Here is a 20848-nt window from a genome sequence, read left to right as displayed (position 1 = left end):
CATTTCCTTCCAAATCCTTTCCAAAAATAGACAAATCCCTTTGCACCCACATATCGGGACTAGCATTCATGTACAGTATGGTAATAATATTTAAGCCTGAAAATTTGGAAAAATAATTACCTATCTCAGTTATTTAAAAAAAAAATATATATATATAAAAATGTGTATGGTCTGCCCATTGACTATCACAATTTCATGTCCAAACACATTTAATCTTTCAATATTTGAATCTGATCAGCCTCTTATGAATCCAATTTGTGTCTCCTCAATAATTTTGAATAAACCAAGTTTCAAGCAATTATTATATGTGGGTTAATAATTTATAGTCATTGTCCCCAGTGTTAACAGCATTTCTCAGAAATCGCTTACTGCACCTTTAATGAAACAATTGAAATAATTGATGATACAGAAATGTTTTCATATATCAAGAATGTTTATTTGTCCACTTTCCTTGCATTACAAAAGAAGAAATTTATTCTTTTTAAAATGCATTTGTACCTTTTCTACAAACTCTAAACTAATTTAGATCTACAGTAAAGTCTGAACCTTGACTCACATTTCTTACAGACAACGTGAAAATTATCTTTTCAGACAGAGAAAGAATATTTAATTTATTATTTGCACCTTTCTAAGTGTCTGGGCAGAAATCGCACCTCTTCCTTTGTTTCCTGTGGCCTTTCTCTACTCATCTACTGCATCTGAAATCACATGTTGTTGCATAGTTGGGGACACTTAATATTCAGTCTACACTGACACTAGTGGATGAGAATTGAACTGAGGTGATGATGACATTACTGTTTACTGCAGAGCTGCTGTATAGATAAAATGAACAAATTTAATAACTGATGATCTTTACAATGGAACTGAATCAACACTGAACTGACTTTAGCTGAACAATGATACTAGAGCTGCTGTACAGCTGAAATGAATTCTGTTTGCATCATTAAATCATTATTTTCCTGTTATCACTGTAAAGCTGCTTTGAAACAATCTGTATTGTATAAAGAGCAATAGATATAAAGGTGACTTGACTTGACTTGACATATACTGGTTGAGTAGGTTCTACATTTGAGAACTTCATGACTGTTAAGCATGCATGTGGGTAGTATGAATATTATCAAGCATGAATGTGTGTATAAATACAGTCTTGAGTGTAGACTGCGGGTCAATTTGACCCCAGTTATGCCTTCTTGGGTTGAGGTAGTGATACAAAAATTATCAAGAAATACGAAAATGACATTAGTATTTTTGAAGAATTGATGGAAAATCAAATAAATGCTTTCACTGATAAAATATTTAAAAAAAAACACAGCCTGACCCCCTTTATGAATTGGGACCCCTGCTTTAAATAGCCACTGTTTAGAAATAGCACAACTCTTCAACAAGCAGCAAGACTTTAGGTATCATTCATGTCCATAGCACAAATGTTTAAACACAGGTTTATATATTTGGAGTTAGGGGTTTTACAAACACCCCTAAACACAAGCAGAAACCAGACTACAGTACTTGAATTAAACATTTATTCATGTTGATGAACTGAACGACATGGTTACTTAACTGTACATTATTAAAATTTCCCATCAGAGAGAGAAACATAGATCACCTAAAAACCTGCCTTGGTTACAATTTACCCCTCTGGATTTTCTATTCATACAAAAATAACAGCACTGACATGACATTCCAAACTCGGTAAAATAGCTCATTTGAAACTATAATAATATTGTTAAAGGTCCCCAAGCAATGGATTTAGTTGGCTCAGATTGCTCATTGTCTAAAGGACTGCTCCCTCTAGTGGCTACTCATGTAAAGTGCATAAACAACATCAGGGTTCTAATAAAGGGGACAGTAGCACCAATCAACTGAAATCTGCCCTGATATTTCTCTGCATCAATTTCACTTGTGTCACCACAACATACTGAGAACAATTGTAGATTACAGTTAACACTCCAAATACAAAAAAAAAAAAAAAAAAAAATCTATCTGAAAAATCCTGCATGGTGGTTTCAGATCAAGTTGTTCTTCATCAGAACGTGTCATTTCGCTTTTGAAATAAAGCAGCATCAAAGCTCAGCTAGGCTGTACTCTCGTGAATAGTTCATCCTGCTCTCGAGTCCGGGTTTTCTCTCTCTCTCTCTGGTGGGTTCAGACGTTAAACACCAAACACGTGATAGATGTCGGATTCTGAATGGATTGTTACGGCATGAGGAGCTTGAAGAATAATTGTTCACTTAAGGCCTTCATCTGTGCTCTTGAACATTAAAATGGCGTTGTGAATCTTCAGCGCTGGTCCTAGCTTTATATTCATGATCTTCACAATATCATTTTGAGTCAGAAGGAGGAAGGCCTCTCCATCGATCATCTGCAGAGAAAAGCGATGCTGTATCAATGACCAGCCTTCACTGCTGTAACAAGAAATGTAACACAACACCACTCAATCATATATTTGAATTAAGTTCATAGTTTGGATTTTATTTAGAAAAGTGCCTGAAATATCATAATACATTTTTTTAAGAAAATGTGAGTGGTGTGTACCCATGTAAAACTCACCAGCAAGATGTTAGCATGTTGGCTGGTTGACAGGCCATTGCTAAACAGTTGCTATGCTATCCAGAAAGTTGTGGCATCTTGCTAGGGTTGTTGCTAGGCTATTCTGGATGGTTGTAAGGCCATTTTATTTAACATCAAGTAAAATTTAATTGAAATTAAATAAACAAAAACAAAAATCTTAAATATCATTGACTTTTTGTTATGAATTTAGTATTTATAAGCTTTAATGACATTCCAAGTATGTTTAAACTTTTTAGTTAAAATAAATACAATTAACATGATATAATAAAGCTAAGATGATGATTAATGTTTTTGATTAGAATAATGATATGATTATTAAAATATTTCATATGAGATAGATGTTGGTTTATTACTGATCTTTATATTTTATGTGAATGGAATTTTTTATGTAAATTTATTCATAACCAACTGAACACTGTTGCTGTCATTTATTTTTTAAATATATAATTTAAATATACATTACATATTTGCATTTCTGATTGTCATCTTTCTAATACAGTTTAAAAATGATATCTTTCTTATGCTAACATTCAGCTGCTTAGAAGTACTTTGCATTTAAAATGCAGTGTCGTTATGTTAATGTGTTCGTGGGGCATTGAGGCACTCAGCTGGTGGCGCCCTAGTTTGCCTATACCTAGAAATGGCCCCAGCACAAACAAACTTTTACGAGCAAAACAAGGTCCATTGTCAGTAGTGTAGTGATGCATAATGCACCGCACACACTTCCAAACCAAGCATATACTGATTTCTATTGAGACGCCTGCATTTCACCTGTGGAAATTCACTGTGAAAAGTTAAATGTGATTGTGCCTTCATATATACATGTAGAAGGCTTTAATAAAAACTACTACATAAAAACTTATGACTCCATTTAACCCAGTTTCATTAATAACTGAAATTATATTAAGCTAATTACTTACTTCATCTTTAAAAATTCGGGCCTGCTCCTCACAACCAATAAGATTATTAACAAATCCAAACACCTGCAAATCAAACAGAGATATAAATTAATAGAGCCATCATTCAAGCTGCTGTTGGTTTGTTGCGTCCAGGGGCAGATTAATGCATAGGCTAACCTAGGTTGCAGCCTAGGGACCTATGTGATCAAGGGGCCTATGTTCAGCAGATTTTACAAATATTATCTTATTAATCAATCTACTTCTACAGTACTAGTAATAACTAGAGTTACTGGGTGGAGGTTTTAAAATAACAGGCAATTGACGAGCGCACAGTGCGCATGACAGATTTTAGAGGCAGTTCTCATGTCGCGTCTAAAATCATGTGGAAAACTCCGGCCATGCCGCTTTCTCTTTCTTTTCAAAGTTGTAAGCAACCATGAGCTGTGCTCTCCATGATGACAAGCAAGTTTCAGCAAAGGATAAATGAGAGCTGTCAATGACTGCCTTATTCGATGCCCATTGTTGCCTGTAAATTTGATAATGCTCAACACAGTTGGATCTGTCAATGCTTTGGCAATGTAAAGCCTTTTTACCATGCCAATACCTTTATCACTGATCGATTTGCTGAGTTTTTCAAACAGGAGGAGAGAGCACAGACCAGATCTCGCACAGAGTCAATATTCTGATTACTTTTATGTAAATGATCAAGCTATTAGCTAGTATAAGTAACAAAATGCTTCCTCTGTGTCCAGATTTGACTGCAATAATAATCCAAAAACTGACACTTCAAATTAACTTAACACATTGACAAATCTCAACAATCTCAAAAAAATATATATATAAAAAAAATCAACAATCTCAACTTTGACAAAAAGAAGTCTCTAATAATGTCTAAATATAGGCTACATCCAAATGCAAAACCTAATACAATTCTGAAAGCAATATACACAGCCTTGTTTATATATTTATATAGGTACAGCCATCTAGAGGTTATACCTTGGTATTACAGGTGATAAATGGTTAAAGGTGCCCTAGAATGCTTTTTCACAAGATGTAATATAAGTCTAAGGTGTCCACTGAATGTGTCTGTGAAGTTTCAGCTCAAAATTGTTACGGATGCTGGTATATCAAACACACGACGAGGAAGAGTAACGTATAATAAGTCTTTACTAGATAATCCACAGGGAGAAACACAGAATCCAGAGTAGAGCATACACCAAACATATCCAAACACAAACGAGACCCGACAAACAACTGAACACAGACAGGAACTTAAATACACTGACACAAACAAGCTAGACAGGTTAACAAGTGGGCGTGGTCCAATGAGTGTCCATGGTGACGGAATGTGGCGGGAAACAGAACAAAGGAACATGTGACAATGCAAACAAACAAACTAAAAGTCCATGTGACTGTGACATTACGCCCCCTCCCGGAAAGGCGCGTCCTCGCGCCGTAAAGTAACATCAAAGGGGAGGGCTGGAGGGGGTTCTGGAGGTGGACGGCCGACCGGGAGGAGGTGAGAAGCAAAAGTCCATGGTGGAGATGGTGGCGGAGTGATCCAGGGTGGAGCCTTGAGCAGAGGCAGATGTTGTGAGCTGACCCAGGCCACAGCTAAGACTGCGTCCCATGGCGGCGGCGCCGGAGGGAGGAGCCATGGAGCGAAGATCATTGGAGCCGCCATGGGGACGACCGGAGGTGACGGCGACACTGATGATGAAGCCCACCGCAAAGCCAGAGAGCCGATGTAGTGGAGGGACCCCGAAGATCTAGGCGGCCGCGACGTAGCCGTTGTGACGATCCCCCGAGATGATGGTAGAGATCCAGAGGGCTGAAGGTGAGCAGGAGCGACCGAGGGCGGAGGTGGAGCCTGAGGGAGAGATGAGCTGGCCGAAGACGAAGGGGTGGAGGGCCGGAGTGTAACGACCGGCCAGTAAGTCCGTGGCGTAGGTGTAGCGATGCCCGACCCAGGTGGAGCCGACGTACTGAGGGAGTCCTGCGAGGCTGAAAGTCCGACGATCTCTGCCGGCATCGAGGGAGGAAGGAGCATAGGCGCAGGAGTTGGGACGCCGGATCGAGGAGGACTGGAGCGTGCAGAGGCAGAGGGCGGAGCCAAGGGCTTCTCACAGCCGTGTTGAGATGACTCCCAGAGGGCCCGAGTTGTAGCCTCACCACTGAGAGGAGGCGCAGAGGGACTGATGGGAGGCATCAATGAAGGGATGACAGGAATAGCTGGGGACTGGGGCAAAAACTGTGGAGCAGAGGAAGGTCCAAAACAAAAAACAGAGTCCAAGGTGTGCTGGAGAGGTAGTGGATGAGGGAGGTTGGGAGGGAATACAGGGCTGGACGGGACCAGCGGGGAGACGGACAGTTCAGGGCTGGACGGGACCAGCGGGGAGACGGACAGTTCAGGGCTGGACGGGACCAGCGGGGAGATGGACAGTTCAGGGCTGGACGGAACCAGCGGGGAGACAGGAACATAGACAGACTCAGGAGATAGAGGGGAAAACAAGACAACCTCTTCAACATCAAAAACAATTCTCTCCAGTGCGGTGGCCGAACACTCACTCTCAGTGGTGGGGGGTTGGGCGGGGCTCGCTTCCATCCCGCCGAACTCCACTAAGACTCCCTCAGCGATGGTTGAGGCAGCCGACTAATAAGTCTTTACTAGATAATCCACAGGGAGAAACACAGAATCCAGAGTAGAGAATGCACCAAACATATCCAAACACAAACGAGACCTGACAAACAACTGAACACAGACAGGAACTTAAATACACTGACACAAACAAGCTAGACAGGTTAACAAGTGGGCGTGGTCCAATGAGTGTCCATGGTGACTGAATGTGGCGGGAAACAGAACAAAGGAACATGTGACAATGCAAACAAACAAACTAAAAGTCCATGTGACTGTGACAAAAATACCCCATAGATTTTTTTTTTTATTAATTTTTGTAACTGCCTATTTTGAGGCATCATTATAAATGCGCCGATTCAGGCTCCTTCCCCTTTAAATCCTCGAGCTCCCCGCCCCCAAGCTCGCGACTCTATAATACATTGCATAAACAAAGTTCACACAGCTAATATAACCCTCAAAATGGATCTTTACAAAATGTTCGTCATGCATGCTGCATGCATGCATCAGATCATGTGAGTATAGTATTTACTTGAATGTTTACATTTGATTCTGAATGAGTTACATTTACATTTACATTTATGCATTTGGCAGACGCTTTTATCCAAAGCGACTTACATTGCATTATACTATACATTTGTATCTGAGTATGTGCATTCCCTGGGATCGAACCCATGACCTTGGCATTGCTAGTGCCATGCTCTAACCACTGAGCTACAGGAAAGCTCGTGGAGGAAAGTTTGGAAAGTTTGATAGTGCTCCATGGCTAACGGGCTAAAGCTAACATTACACACTGTTGGAGAGATTTATAAAGAATGAAGTTGTGTTCATGAATTATGTTTAATAATTGAAGTGTTTAAAAATGAAAATAGCAACGGCTCTTGTCTCCGTCAATACAGTAATAAACGATGGAAACTTTAACCACATTTAACAGTACATTAGCAACATGCTAACAAAACATTTAGAAAGACAATTTACAAATATCACTAAAAATATCATGATATCATGGATCATGTCAGTTATTATTGCTCCATCTGCCATTTTTCGCTATTGTCCTTGCTTGCTTACTTAGTCTGATGATTCAGCAGTGCACAGATCCAGACGTTAATACTGGCTTGTCTAATGCCTTGAACATGAGCTGGTATATGCAAATATTGGGGGCGTACATATTAATGATCCCGACTGTTACGTAACAGTCGGTGTTATGTTGAGATTTGACTGTTCTTTGGAGGTCTTTTAAACAAATGAGATTTACATAAGAAGGAGGAAACAATGGCGTTTGAGACTCACTGTATGTCATTTCCATGTACTGAACTCTTGTTATTCAACTAAGCCGAGGTAAATTCAATTTTCTATTCTATGGCACCTTTAATAATTTAGAGGTAAATATTAGTAAAAATCCCCTTATATAGCCAGTACTTATTTCTGTTTTCTACTATTAAAAACCATAGATTGAATCACCTCACTCGAATAGCCAGTAGCCTATTATTGATATTTATTTTATCCCTAATATTTATGATTATTAGTGATACAGCATACAGTCATGTGAAAAAGTTAGGACGTCCTATTGAATTCCATGGTTTTCTGTATCAGGACATAAACAAAAAATCATTTGGTCCTTGGCAGGTCTTAAAATTTGGAAAATAAAACCTCAGATGAACAACATTACATGCCATATCACACCATTTCATTATTTGTTTAGCAAAAACAAAGCCAAAATGGAAAAGCCATGAGTGACAAACTTAGGACACCCTTACTGTTAACATAAGAATTAAGAGGGTAAGTGGCAGTCAGGCACTGCTAATCAAATGTATTTGATTAATCACCAGCAAGTGTGATCTCCTCTATAAAAGCCGAAGTTTTGTCAGTTTGCTTAACACAATGCAAAGGAGGAAAGAAATCAGCAATGGTCTTAGAAAACCAAATGTTGCTGCCATTAATCTGGGAACGGTTACAAGGCTATTTGAATCCATTTACAGTAAGGAAGATTATTCACAAGTGGAAAACACTCAAAACAGACACTAATCTTCCCATGAGTGGACGTCCCAGCAAATTCACCCCAAGATCAGACCGTGTAATGCTCAGAGAAATTGCAGACAGCCCAAGAACTACAGGTGCATCTCAATAATGTAGTGGAAAAGTTCATTTATTTCAGTAATTCAACTCAAATTGTGGAACTTGTGTATTAAATAAATTCAATGCACACAGACTGAAGTACTTTAAGTCTTTGGTTCTTTTAATTGTGATGATTTTGGCTCACATTTAAAGGTGCCCAAGAACGTTCTTTCACAAGATGTAATATAAGTCTAAGGTGTCTCCTGAATGTGTCTGTGAAGTGTTTTTTTTAATAAATTTTCTTAACTGCCTATTTTGGGGCATCATTAACAATGCACTGATTTACATTGGCGCCGCCCCCTTAAATCACGTGCTCCCTGCCACACCAGCTGTCGACTATATTACAGCGCATTTACAAAGTTCACACAGCTAGTGATGGGAAGTTCGGATCATTTTACTGACTCGGACTTTTGAGTCTCGTTCAACAAAATGAACAAATCTTTTTTCGAGTCATTTCGTTCATTTTAGCAAAATGTAATTAAAATGTTACGTGTTACTTCCCCAACACATCTACTACTTATGCAAACGTTGATCCCACTACAAACAATACAAAACTACAATGCTATAAGATTCAGAAATGATTAATTCATTCTTTACCTGGGTCTTCAGTTTATGACAAGCTGATTAAGCTCACCTCACCTCTTGTCTGACAAGTCTTCGGGTTTAAGTCATTCCTTAATGACGTGACAGGCAGTCCCATGCTAAACCAATGCATTCTGAGCCGGTAAGAGAATTGATTAGTTCATCTCATGAGTCTTTCGGGTTTTTGAGTCGTTCCTTAAACACGTGATAGACCCATACACTAAGCCAATGCATTCTGAGCCGGAAAGAGAATTGATTAGTTCTTTTTATGAGTCTTTCGGGTTTTGAGTCGTTCCTTAATCACTTGACAGACCCATATGCTATTTCTGACATTTCTGTCACTGTTTTTGTTACTGTTTCTTGAGGATCTGTGGTGTGTTATAAATAAATAAAGCCCTGTTATAAATAAAATATTGATTAATTTATCTTTTTGACTGTCTATCTTTAAATAAACACTAGGCTATATAATAATATAATAATCCAAGCCTACAATACAAAGAATTTATAGCCTAGTTTGTTCATTTTTACTCCAATTTTGAGTTTGCTGTTATAATAATTGCTTTTCCTAGTCAGACTTGACATATTAGTCTAATATATGTATAAGAAGATTGCTCAAAAAGGACATAATGACATAAATTAAAAGCAAATAACATTTTGAATTTGAATTATTAATGTTAGTTTAAGACATCAAGGTTATGATAACTTCAGCTTTAACAGTTGTAACACAAACTCAAACAAAACTGGAGAGTTAACGTTATTTACTAATAAATATAATGTGCTTGGGTCACACAGCATAGCGTATGGGTCTGTCACGTGATTAAGGAAGGACTCAAAAACCCGAAAGACTCATAAAAAGAACTAATCAATTCTCTTTCCGGCTCAGAATGCATTGGTAGCGTATGGGTCTGTAACGTGATTAAGGAACGACTCAAAAACCCGAAAGACTCATAAAAAGAACTAATCAATTCTCTTTCCGGCTCAGAATGCATTGGTAGCGTATGGGTCTGTCACGTGATCAAGGAACGACTCAAAACCCGAAAGACTCATGAAATGAACTAATCAATTGAATCATCAGGTGAACTACTACTAGCAGTACAGAACCTGTAGAAGATTGCACATGCGCGACTGAACGAATCACCCCCCCGAGACGACTCGTTCTTCCCGAGTCACATTAAAGATTCATTCAAAATGAACGAATCGTTCAAGAACGACACATCACTACACACAGCTAATATAACCCTCAAATGGATCTTTACAAGATGTTCGTCATGCATGCTGCATGCATGCTTTGATTTTTTTTTTTTTTTTTTTAACCCTTATTTAACCAGGAAAAGACTCACTGAGATCAAAAATCTCTTTCACAGGAGTGCCCTGGCCAAAATGGCAGCAATACAAATAGTTTCATCACAGATTTACATCATACATACAGAATTAAAAACACAGAATTAAAAACAATTACATTTCACTGCATCATCTTCCATTTGCCGGATAACGGTTTTAAATTGGTCTAAAGACAGCCAGTTATTTAACTTCAATTTCGATTGAAGGTGATTCCAATCAAACGGGGCTGCATACACAAAGGCTTTCTTACCAAATTCAGATTTAGCAAATGGAACAAAATAATTAAAACAATTTTGTGAACTTAGGAAATATTTTGTAACAGATTTCTGTTGAAGAAGACAAGAAAGATATGAGGGCAGCATCCCCAATATGGCTTTGTAGATAATTAAGTACCAGTGAATTTTTCTCCTACTAGGCAAAGATGGCCAACCCACTCTGCTGTACAAGGTGCAATGATGAGTTGAAGATTTACAGTTAGATATAAATCTAAGGGCACCATGGTAAACAGCATCTAAAGAAGAAAGAAGATATAATGGAGCAAACTGGTACACTACATCGCCATAATCAAGTACAGATAAAAAAGTGGTAGAAACTAATTGCTTTCAAATGACATACAAAATTTGTTCCTAAAATAGAACCCAAGCTTAATTTTCAGTTTTTTCTTCAGCTGAGTGATGTGAGGACCAAAAGATAAAGCATCGTCAACAATAATTCAAAGATATTTGTACACTTTTACTAATTCAATCTTGGTACCTTGTGGGGTCTGTAGAGAAATTAAATTACCTTCAAGTTTTTTCGAACCTGAGAATACCATATACTTGGTTTTATCACTATTCAGAACAAGTTTTAAACTGGAAAGCCGTGACAGAATAACATCAAAAGCAGACTGAAGTTTATACAGGGCTTGTTGCCCAGAAGAAGCACTACAGTACATAATCGTATCATCTGCGTAAAAATGAAAGTTAACATCTTGAATGTCATAATCGAGACTGTTTATATAAATAGTAAATAACAGAGGCCCCAGCACAGATCCTTGGGGAACACCTTTAACAGTCTCCAGTGAGTCGGATAAATTACATTCAATTTGTACACGTTGGGTTCCTCCACATAAATAATTTTTGAACCAGAGGATAACAGACCTTGATAGACTAACGCTTTTCAATCTATGCAGCAAAATTTCATGATCCACCGTATCAAAAGCTTTTGATAAATCAATAAAAAGAGAGGCACAAAATTCACCATTATCAATTGATCCCACGATATCATTCAAAACTTTCAGGACAGCTGTTGTAGTACTGTGTTTTTTGCAGAATTCAGATTGATTAATAGACAGCACATTGTCTGTATTCAAATAACAAGTTAATTGTTCGCTGATACAACTTTCTAAAATCTTTGTTAAGACACAAAGCTTTGATATTGGTCTATAATTGTTTAATTTCACAGGATCTCCTCCCTTTAACAATGGAACAACAAAAGCTGATTTCCAAATTTCAGGAACGACACCAGAATTTAATGAGAGATTAAAAATGTAAGTTAAAGGGGAAGTAATAATATCTGCAGCTAATTTTAAAAACAGAGGTTCCACACAATCAGGACCTGGTGATTTATTTGTGTCCAATGATCTAAGTTCTTTATAAACATCTGAATTTGTAATTTGTTTAAATCTAAACTCCTGCTTTTTAGAGCGACTTTCTGCATTAATAAAATCTGTATCAGGACATGTAATATCTTGACATTTAAATAGAAAACCGTAAGCAACAAAATGCTTAATAAAACAATTGAGCATTTGCTCTTTATCAGAGATACTAGAAAAATCCGTATTTATACACGAAGGGAACCTAGTGATGATTTTACGGCCTGTTAACAGCTTTATATTCTGCCAAATTTTTTTGGGATTATTTGAGTTAACAGCAAAATAATCAACCTTTTCTGACAGCAACTGTACATTTATTTTGAAGCCGCCTAAAGCAGATCCAGTCAGAGCTTGAGTCAGTTAGTCTAGCTTTGGCCCAAGCAACATCACGCTCATGAATAAGAGCAGATAGGGCTTCAGAAAACCAGGGATTGTCCCTACCTTTGACACGAAATCTTTTAAAAGGGGCATGCTTATTGACAGACGATATGAATCCATCATAAAAATATTTCCAGGCAGACTCAACGTCAGGGATGAGAAAAATCCTATCCCAATTATAATGTGCTACATCGAAAACAAAATCTTGCTCATTAAAATGACAAAAACATCGTCTCGTGATAATACGTGGCTTATGTTTAGGTAGTTTGATATCTCTGACTGTGGCAATGACGCAGTGATCACTAACATCATTGGCAAATACTGACGCTAAAGAGTATTTATGGGGAGCATTAGTGAAGATAAGATCAAGTAATGTGGACTTTTTGTGATCCTTTAAGTTAGGTCTAGTAGGTGTCTCTACTAACTGAAAGAGGTTCAGGGTGTCGCAGATTGTTTTAAAACTATCAGACCCCGACTGAAGCCAATTCATAGTCTCCTAGAAGAACAAGCTCCTTATAGTTTAAAGAAGTCACTGCATGCATCAGAGAGGAAATGGCATCATTACTAGCTGATGGAGGCCTGTAACGTCCTACTATAGTGAGATGTAAAGTATTAGAGACAATGAGGTTAAAAGCTAGTAGTTCGTATTTTTTAACTACAGATTCAGAAAGTAATAGTGTAACTTCATATCTATCCTTCACATAAACAGCTACCCCTCCTCCCCTCTTTGGTCTATCAGCCCTTAAAACAGTGTAACCATCAATTTCTTTACCCGAAACCGTCTTATTAAGCCATGTTTCAGATATTACTAAGACATCAGGGCTTGTATTTTTTGCCCAAATGCGCACCAAGTCCAGCTTTGGAAGCAAGCTTCTCACATTCATATGAATAAAACCCAGGCCTGATCTAGATTTAAAATCAGCAGGAACTTTAAAAGTGAGATCGGAATCATTATAAGGACCAGGGTTTGGTGAAATATTTCCAGATATTAATAACATAAGAATTATAAAACTCCGTCGTCTTACTTTATCACTTACGCTTCTAACAGACGAATTTAAACAAGTGAAGCGGTTAACAATGCAGTACTCATTATTTGTTTGAACAGATGCAGAATCATCATACACCATTTGAGAACGTTAACTTCAATTTGAAATCCCAAAGGGTATGAACATTTGTGTATACACCATAACCTGACCAATTTGTCATTTTTAAAACAACAGGGATTTCATGATATTAAGAGGAGACTGGGTCATACCTGTAACTGTTTCCCTGATTATCAAAACAAATAATACCACCAAAGTTCCGCTGGAACGTGTTGTTTCTGAAATCATGGCCAGAGCTCGTTGCGGCTGTCATCAGTTCTCTTGGCGCTCGTGCACACGCACAGTTTTCACACAGACAATCGAGCGTTTCGGTCTGGTAAAAGCACAAAACAAAATGCACACAACGTGTCCTTGCTCTTGATGTACAATCACAGATGAACACCTTTGGTTTTAATGAGTAAATTTGCCTAAATATTTATTCCTGCCGGTATTTTAGTCTGCGATATCAAAATCACTAAACATTACATAGAATATATAATAGTAGGGGTGTAACGATACGCTCAGGTCACGATACGATACGTATCTCGATACGGAGTTCACGATACGATACGTATCACGATATTTTGAACAAAATGAAACTGAAATTCAAACAAGATTTATTAAAAAAAACATTAACAAATTTCAATAATTGTCTTTGTTGTACACACAAGATCACATTTCAATAAAATAAATAAATATAAAATTTTAATAAAAACCTTCTGTATTCAAATTAACAGTTGAATAGGGCTGTCTGTCACTAAAACTTTTTTTTTTAAATTTAACATGAACTTAGAATTATGAATAGGGGCCGTTCACATATCGCGTCTAAAACGCGTGGAAGGCGCGGTCGCACCGCTTCTCCTTCTTTCCAAAGCGCTTGCGCTCCCGTGGCGTCGGTCGTTGCTATGCAACCTTGAACTGGGCTCTCCAAGAGGATCAGAGGAACAAGAGGATGTTTCTGCAAAGGATAAAAGATTTCTAGCCCTTGCATTAGTTTTACTACGAGATATATTGCTGGAGATAAGATATAAAAACCACCATGTACAGCTATGATCAGCCGTTCGGCTGAGCTTTTGATGTTTTGTTACGGAAAGGCCATAGCTGATCGGTTGATTCTTGTCACACGACCTGCGGTGCGCTTGCGGCATTCTGAGAAGTTGAGAATTGAATGCGCGTCGCGACCGCGTTGATCCCATTATGAGCACGTCTGCCGCGCGGCTACATTTGAAAATAATAACTGACTTGCACGCGGAAAAGACGCAATATGTGAACGGCGCCACAGAACTTAAAGCAAAGCATCGCAAGCGTCTTTTGCTTTTCTGTGAGCACAGCTGTTGCTGTGCACTGCGGTGAAAGAAAGCCACGACTTTTCTCACGCGACCATGCAAGAGACTGACATGACAAAACGTTTAAACCTGCTTGCAAGATTCAATGTGTGCCCGAAACACTTACTGAACTAGAGAGCTGATTGAGACACACCATCTACGAAAAATCGTTACAACCCTTATACTTATAGTAATTTAAAAACGTGGTAGCATTGGATCTGGACAGGAAGGATAACTCTGGGAGTTGGAAGGGGTGTGTCGCGATTCTGCCTTCTCAAATCGCGATACAGGTTCGTGGACCTGCGTATCGCGATTTCGATTTCATATCGCATATCGTTACAGCCCTATATAATAGCAAAAAAAAAAAAATAGTAATAAAAATAAATAAATAATAATAATCAAGAACAATTAAAAAAGCAAGAACAATAGCAGTTAATAAGAATTATTGCTCTTAATGCGGTCTTAATGCTGGACCGTTCTCATTTCGCTCCGCATATGGAACTTGAAGGATTTTTATTTTTTTTTTTTTGCGAAGAGCAAACCAGAATGAAAATATTACATTTATAATCCGTGTGCTCCTAATAGTACTGTGTTTATATATATATATATATATATATATATATATATATATATATATATATATATATATATATATATATGCCTAATGACTGTTTAATGACAATAGCATGCAGTAAGACATTGTGTAAGGGTCTTTCTTTTAATTTTTGATGCATAGAGTAGCCTAAGACTATCCCACGTTTTGAAATTAACTCACTTTAAATTTTCTAATGGTTTTTAAGGATGTTAAAAGGTTATATTATAATGTTATTGTTGTTTTACTTCTTCCTTTCATCTCCGTTTACAAACCGACATTTTATTATTACAGTCACTTTCCAATCCGTCCCTTTGCGCCACCTGGCGGTAGTTTTTTTACACGCGACTGAATTTCAGTTAAAGCAACGGCCCTGCGGTAGCGGTATGCGTGGCGGTAATACCCATTTTGGTTGTCCACCTACTGTATTGCAGCTCAAAGTTACACTCAACATTGTCCGTCAAAAATCCACAGCTATCAGCATTGATAGTAGTAAATTCAAGTCCTTCCTCGCTGATGTGTAATTCAAGGTACTTCAAATCGTCCTAATCCCACGAAACGCTGCCCAGCGCTACGATGCGATAAGAGGGATCCACGCCAACACCAGACCACAATGCGCGGGAGAGACAAAAGAGGATCACCATCAAAACAACAACAGTAGCCAGGTAGCAAATGGACTAAGCCACTTGGGCTATTGTAAAAAAAAAAGCACTTTCCTTTAATGAAGAACTGAAGAGAGACTCGATCCATTAAACCCGATGGGCCTGCGTCTTCCCTTCATTCGGAGTGACAACAAAGCCCAGCGCAGTCGGCAGAGAAGGCCTTCAACACGTCTAGATAAAGTCTCTCACCACTTATAATATAAAAACAGCGATCTTCGGAGCGATCCTCGGAGATAAAAGAACGATCTTCAGAGATAAAAGACAAACTTAAAACAACTTAAAACAGGCGTGTACACACAGACACAGATACACACATGCTGCCATCTTGGATTCGATGGATTATCTGCTTTTCAAATTATGTGATTAAAGTATTTATTTGGATGTTAAAGTTTTATTCTGAGTGAATTTGAGGCTGTCCTCCGTGGCTAACGGCTATTGCTACAATGTTGGAGAGATTTATAAAGAATGAAGTTGTGTTTATGCATTATACAGACTGCAAGTGTTTAAAAAATGAAAATAGCGATGGTTCTTGTTTCCGTGAATACAGTAAGAAACGACGGTAACTTTAACCTCATTTAACAGTACATTAGCAACATGCTAATGGAACTTTTAGAAAGACAATTTACAAATATCAGTAAAAATATAATGCTATCATGGATTATGTCAGTTATTATTGCTCAATCTGCCATTTTTCGCTGTTGTTCTTGCTTACCTAGTCTGATGATTTGGCTGTGTGCAGCTCCAGATGTTAACTGGCTGCCCTTGTCTAATGCCTTTTATAATGTTGGGAACATCATGGGCTGGCATTATGCAAATATTGGGGCGTACACCCCGACTGTTACGTAACAGTCGGTGTTATGTTGAGATTCGCCTGTTCTTTGGAGGCCGTTTAAACAAATGAGATTTATATAAGAAGGAGGAAACAATGGGGTTTGAGACTCACTGTATGTCTTTTCCATGTAATGAACTCTTATTTAACTACTCCAAGGTAAATTCAAGTTTTGAATCAAGGGCACCTTTAACAAAAATCCACCAATTCACTATCTCAATAAATCAGAATACTTCATAAGATCAATAAAAAAAGAGGATATTTTAAACAGAAATTTCAGGCTTCTGAAAAGTATGTTCATTTCTATGCACTCAATACTTGGTTGGGCCTCCTTTTGCATGAATTATTGCATCAATGTGGCGTGGCGTGGAGGCAATCAGCCTGTGGCACTGCTCGGGTGTAATGGAAGCCCAGGTTGCTTTAATAGCGGGCTTCAGTTCATTTGCATTGTTGAGTCTGGTGCCTTTCATCTTCCTCTTGACAATACCTCATAGATTCTCTATGGGGTTCAAGTCCGGCGAGTTTGCTGGCCAATCAAGCACAGTAACACCATGGTCATTGAACCAGCTTTTGGTACCTTTGGCAGTGTGGACAGGTGCCAAATCCTGCTGGAAAATGAAATCAGCATCTCCATAAAGCTTGTCAGCAGAAGGAAGCATGAAGTGCTCAGAAAACACAGTGGACCAACACAGGCAGATGACATGGCAGCTCAAATCATCACTGACTGTGGAAACTTCACACCGGACTTCAAGCAACATGGTTTCTGTGCCTCTCCACTCTTCCTCCAGACTCTGGGACCTTGAGTTCCAAATGAAATGCAAAATTTACTTTCATCTGAAAAGAGGACTTTGGACCACTGAGCAACAGTCCAGTTCTTTTTCTCCTTAGCCCAGGTAAGACGCTTCTGACGTTGTCTTTGGTTCAGAAGTGGCTTGGTATGTGGAATGTGACAGTTGTAGCCCATTTCCTGAAGACGTCTGTGTGCGGTGGCTCTTGGTGCACTGACTCCAGCTTCAGTCCACTCCTTTTGAAGCTCTCCTAAGTTCTTATATTGGCTTCGCCTGACAATCTTCTCAAGTCTGTGGTCATTCCTTTCACTTGTACACCTTTTCCTACCACACTTTTCCCTTCCAGTCAACTTTCCATGAATATGCTTTGACACAGCCAGCTCTTTCAGCAATGACCCGCTGTGGCTTACCCTCATTGTAGAGGGACTTGATGATCGTCTTCTGGACAACTGTCAAGTCAGCAGACTTCCCCATGACTGCTGTTGGGATTACTGACCTAAACGCAGTATTAATACCCTGAGAATGGTAATTTAATATAACTTGAAATTAAATATTCTAATCATTTGAGATACTGATTTTTTTATTTTGATGAGCAGCACGTCATGATCACCAGTTAAGAGTGCCCTGGTTAGCCACTAGAGGGCACTCCGCCCCGGACTATTTTATCACTCTTAGGACTCCATCTCCCATAGCCCTTTGTTCCGGACTCATCACTGCTCATTGCACACAGCTGTCTTCACTTTTGTCATTAGTTTATGCCTATTTATACCTGGTTTGTTTCTGTCAGTGTCATCAAGGTTTTGGTTAATGTTACCTGCACGTCTGAGCACTTTCTCTGGTTTTGTTTTCTTGTTTTCTTGTTTCTTGTGGACTGTTTTTCATGGATTTTGATCCTTTGCTGGCATTGTACAAGTGATGGGAAACCAAGGCTTTCTGAAGCGTTTGAGGCTTTCATCAAATTCTGCCGAAAAAAGGTTCATTACTCGAAGCTTTTAACAGTGCACATTAGCGACATCTGGTGGTCAGACTTGTTTTCTCCACCATATCTAACAAATCATAATTTTGGATGAGCTGTTTAACCCTTATATTCTGTTCGGGGTCTCTGAGACCTGAGCAATAAAACATAATTAATGCATTTTCCTTTTATGCATCAGGTGAAGCGCCATTTTTTTCAAACCAGCTGTCCTGATTTTCCAATACTGCACGACGTTTGAAGCTTCAAACGTCATCAATCATGTGGTATTGTCATTTCGATACAAGCATCGGTACAGTGTGTGATACAATAGTGCTTTGAAAACATTGCCGGAGCATCAGAGCCCCGGTATCAATCGTCCCATCACTACATTGTACTAATCTTTGGTTATTCCTAAATAAAAGCTGCAATTGGATCTTACTTTCAAGTCTCAGAGCACCATGACAAAAACCTTGATCATGTTTAGATCCAGCAGCAGGAGATCCGGCCATCTGCTGGTGCTTGGGAAAGTCAGACCGGTCCCCAAGATCTGACTTCACTTCGTCAGAGAGGTATGGAGGTGCAGGCTTTCACCCAGAAGTTTTGGTCACGGGCAGAGAGGATGAATCACCCTGATGCGGTCCTCAAAGACATTTTCAATCATTGTTTGGATGACCCTCTGCTGCAGTGGGAGATGGATTGGGTAAGGACTTTAAATTTTTGGAATTTTTCCAATTACCTGTACCTCCGCAAGAATGGGAAGGTTCAGATACCTCCAGTGCCAGCTCCAGCCCATGGGTACGCTCCAGCCCGTCGGTCCGCTTCAACCCGTGAGCCCGCTCCAGCCCTTGAGTCCGCTCCAGAGTCTACTCTAACCAAGTATCTGCTTCTGTCCAAGACTCCACTTCAGAGCCTACTCTAGGCAATGAGCCCACTCCAGCTCGTGAGTCTGTTCCAGAGCCCGCTCCAGCCCATGAGTCCGTTCCAGACCCCTGAGCCCTCAGCCGAGATGGCTACCATACCTGAGCTTTTAGAAATTGCAGCACTGGCCGTTGTGGCCACAGCCATTTGGTGTGTGTGGGCTGCGCACACATCAGCTCCAGTCCATGAGCCCGCTCCAGTCCATGAGTTCATACATCTGAGCACATTCTCTGGTTTTGTTTTCTTGTTTCTTGTGGACCGTTTTTCATGGATTTTGATCCTTTGCCTGGCATTGTACTACTCTTTGGTTATCCCTAAATAAAAGCTGCAATTGGATCTTACTTTCAAGTCTCAGAGCACCATTACACAGCAAGCTGTAATCATCAAAATGAAAACAAAAAAGTCTGGAAATATTTTACTTTGTCTAATAAATGAAGAATATATTTAAGTTTTACTTTTTTAATTAAATTACAGAATTGTTCATGATATGCTAATTTATTGAGATGCAATTAAAATGTTAAATTATAAAGTTCAAGACAGTACAATTAGGAAAAAGATGGGTCAAGTATGTTTGGAAGGGTTGCCAAGAGAAAGCCTCTTCTCTCTTAAAAAAAAAAAAAAAAAAATGGTGGCACAGCTTAGGTTTGCAAAGTTGCTTCTGAACAAACCACAAGACTTCTGGAATTCAATTAATTCAATAGCATTCGTGCGCCAAAAGTGAAAATGTAGTTGAGCGTGGCGAAAAAAGAGCTGAGTGTCACCACAAAATCTAAAAGCAAGTGGTCACAGAAGAAGCATTTGAAATGTGTGATAATACCATGTGTAATGCGTCTTGGCTCACCATTTGGGATCAGATCACCGAAAACACATCTTAATACCAGATGGAAACAGGCTTTCTCTCTTGTTCACTCAATTTCCTGGATATTATATATAATTTGAGGGGTATGGGGCCTAGAAATCCCTGAGCCTAGGGACCTGTGTAGACCTTAATCCGCCCCTGGCTGCGTTCAGAGATCATTTTAATATCCGGAAGTTCAGAACTGTGCTGCTGTATTCTTGAGTTTTCAGCTAATTGTATTATTTGATTTGTTCAGTGTTTTATTTCCACACAGATGAATGAAGTGATTACCTCCTCTATAGTCCAGGTAGCTACTTGACTTGCATGAATTCCTGCAACACCAGGCAGTAGTTTGCAGTGCTGCTCCCAGCAGAGAGAGAGGGTTCGATCGGAGTTTGCAGTAAATGCTGTCATGAAGAGAGAAGGGTACATTCCTTCCACTGTCATATCTGAAACACATACACAGTGACAGCATTTACAAACACAAGCATTATGTTGTTATAAATTATGTTTTGATTAAGGTCCATATTCTGGTGAGAGGTTTACATAACTTTTATTCTGAAAAGAGGTTTACATAGTCAACAGCAACTGAAATACTCCTTTTTAAGAAGATGCTTGCACTTGTGACTAGCTATGTTTCAATCCACCTATTTTAATGTACGTTTTGGGATATAGCATAAACAATGCTGGATGGAAATGCCAAGACGT

The 20848-nt window shown here is 38.9% G+C and overlaps 1 protein-coding gene and 1 non-coding gene across 2 annotated transcripts in view; both read right to left on the bottom strand.

Annotated features, from left to right (window-relative positions):
- Positions 1 to 1615: 1615 nt before the first annotated feature.
- The window catches only part of l3mbtl1 (L3MBTL histone methyl-lysine binding protein 1), a 46162-nt gene continuing 26929 nt past the window's right edge, over positions 1616 to 20848 (bottom strand). Inside the window, exons 20-22 of the mRNA XM_067371034.1 lie at positions 20432 to 20589; positions 3489 to 3551; positions 1616 to 2359 (exon numbers count right to left, since the gene is read on the bottom strand). Of these exons, the coding sequence (XP_067227135.1) occupies positions 2225 to 2359; positions 3489 to 3551; positions 20432 to 20589 (356 nt within the window). The 3' untranslated portion in view covers positions 1616 to 2224. The remainder of the gene's footprint in view (positions 2360 to 3488; positions 3552 to 20431; positions 20590 to 20848) is intronic.
- Positions 6755 to 6828, bottom strand: trnaa-agc (transfer RNA alanine (anticodon AGC)). The gene has a single exon. It is a non-coding gene; the product is annotated as a tRNA-Ala (tRNA).

This window comes from Chanodichthys erythropterus, chromosome 20, assembly GCF_024489055.1.
Source record: "Chanodichthys erythropterus isolate Z2021 chromosome 20, ASM2448905v1, whole genome shotgun sequence".
Lineage (NCBI taxonomy): Eukaryota > Metazoa > Chordata > Actinopteri > Cypriniformes > Xenocyprididae > Chanodichthys > Chanodichthys erythropterus.
Note: the sequence above shows the minus strand (reverse complement) of the source record. Positions and strands in the feature narration are given on the sequence as shown.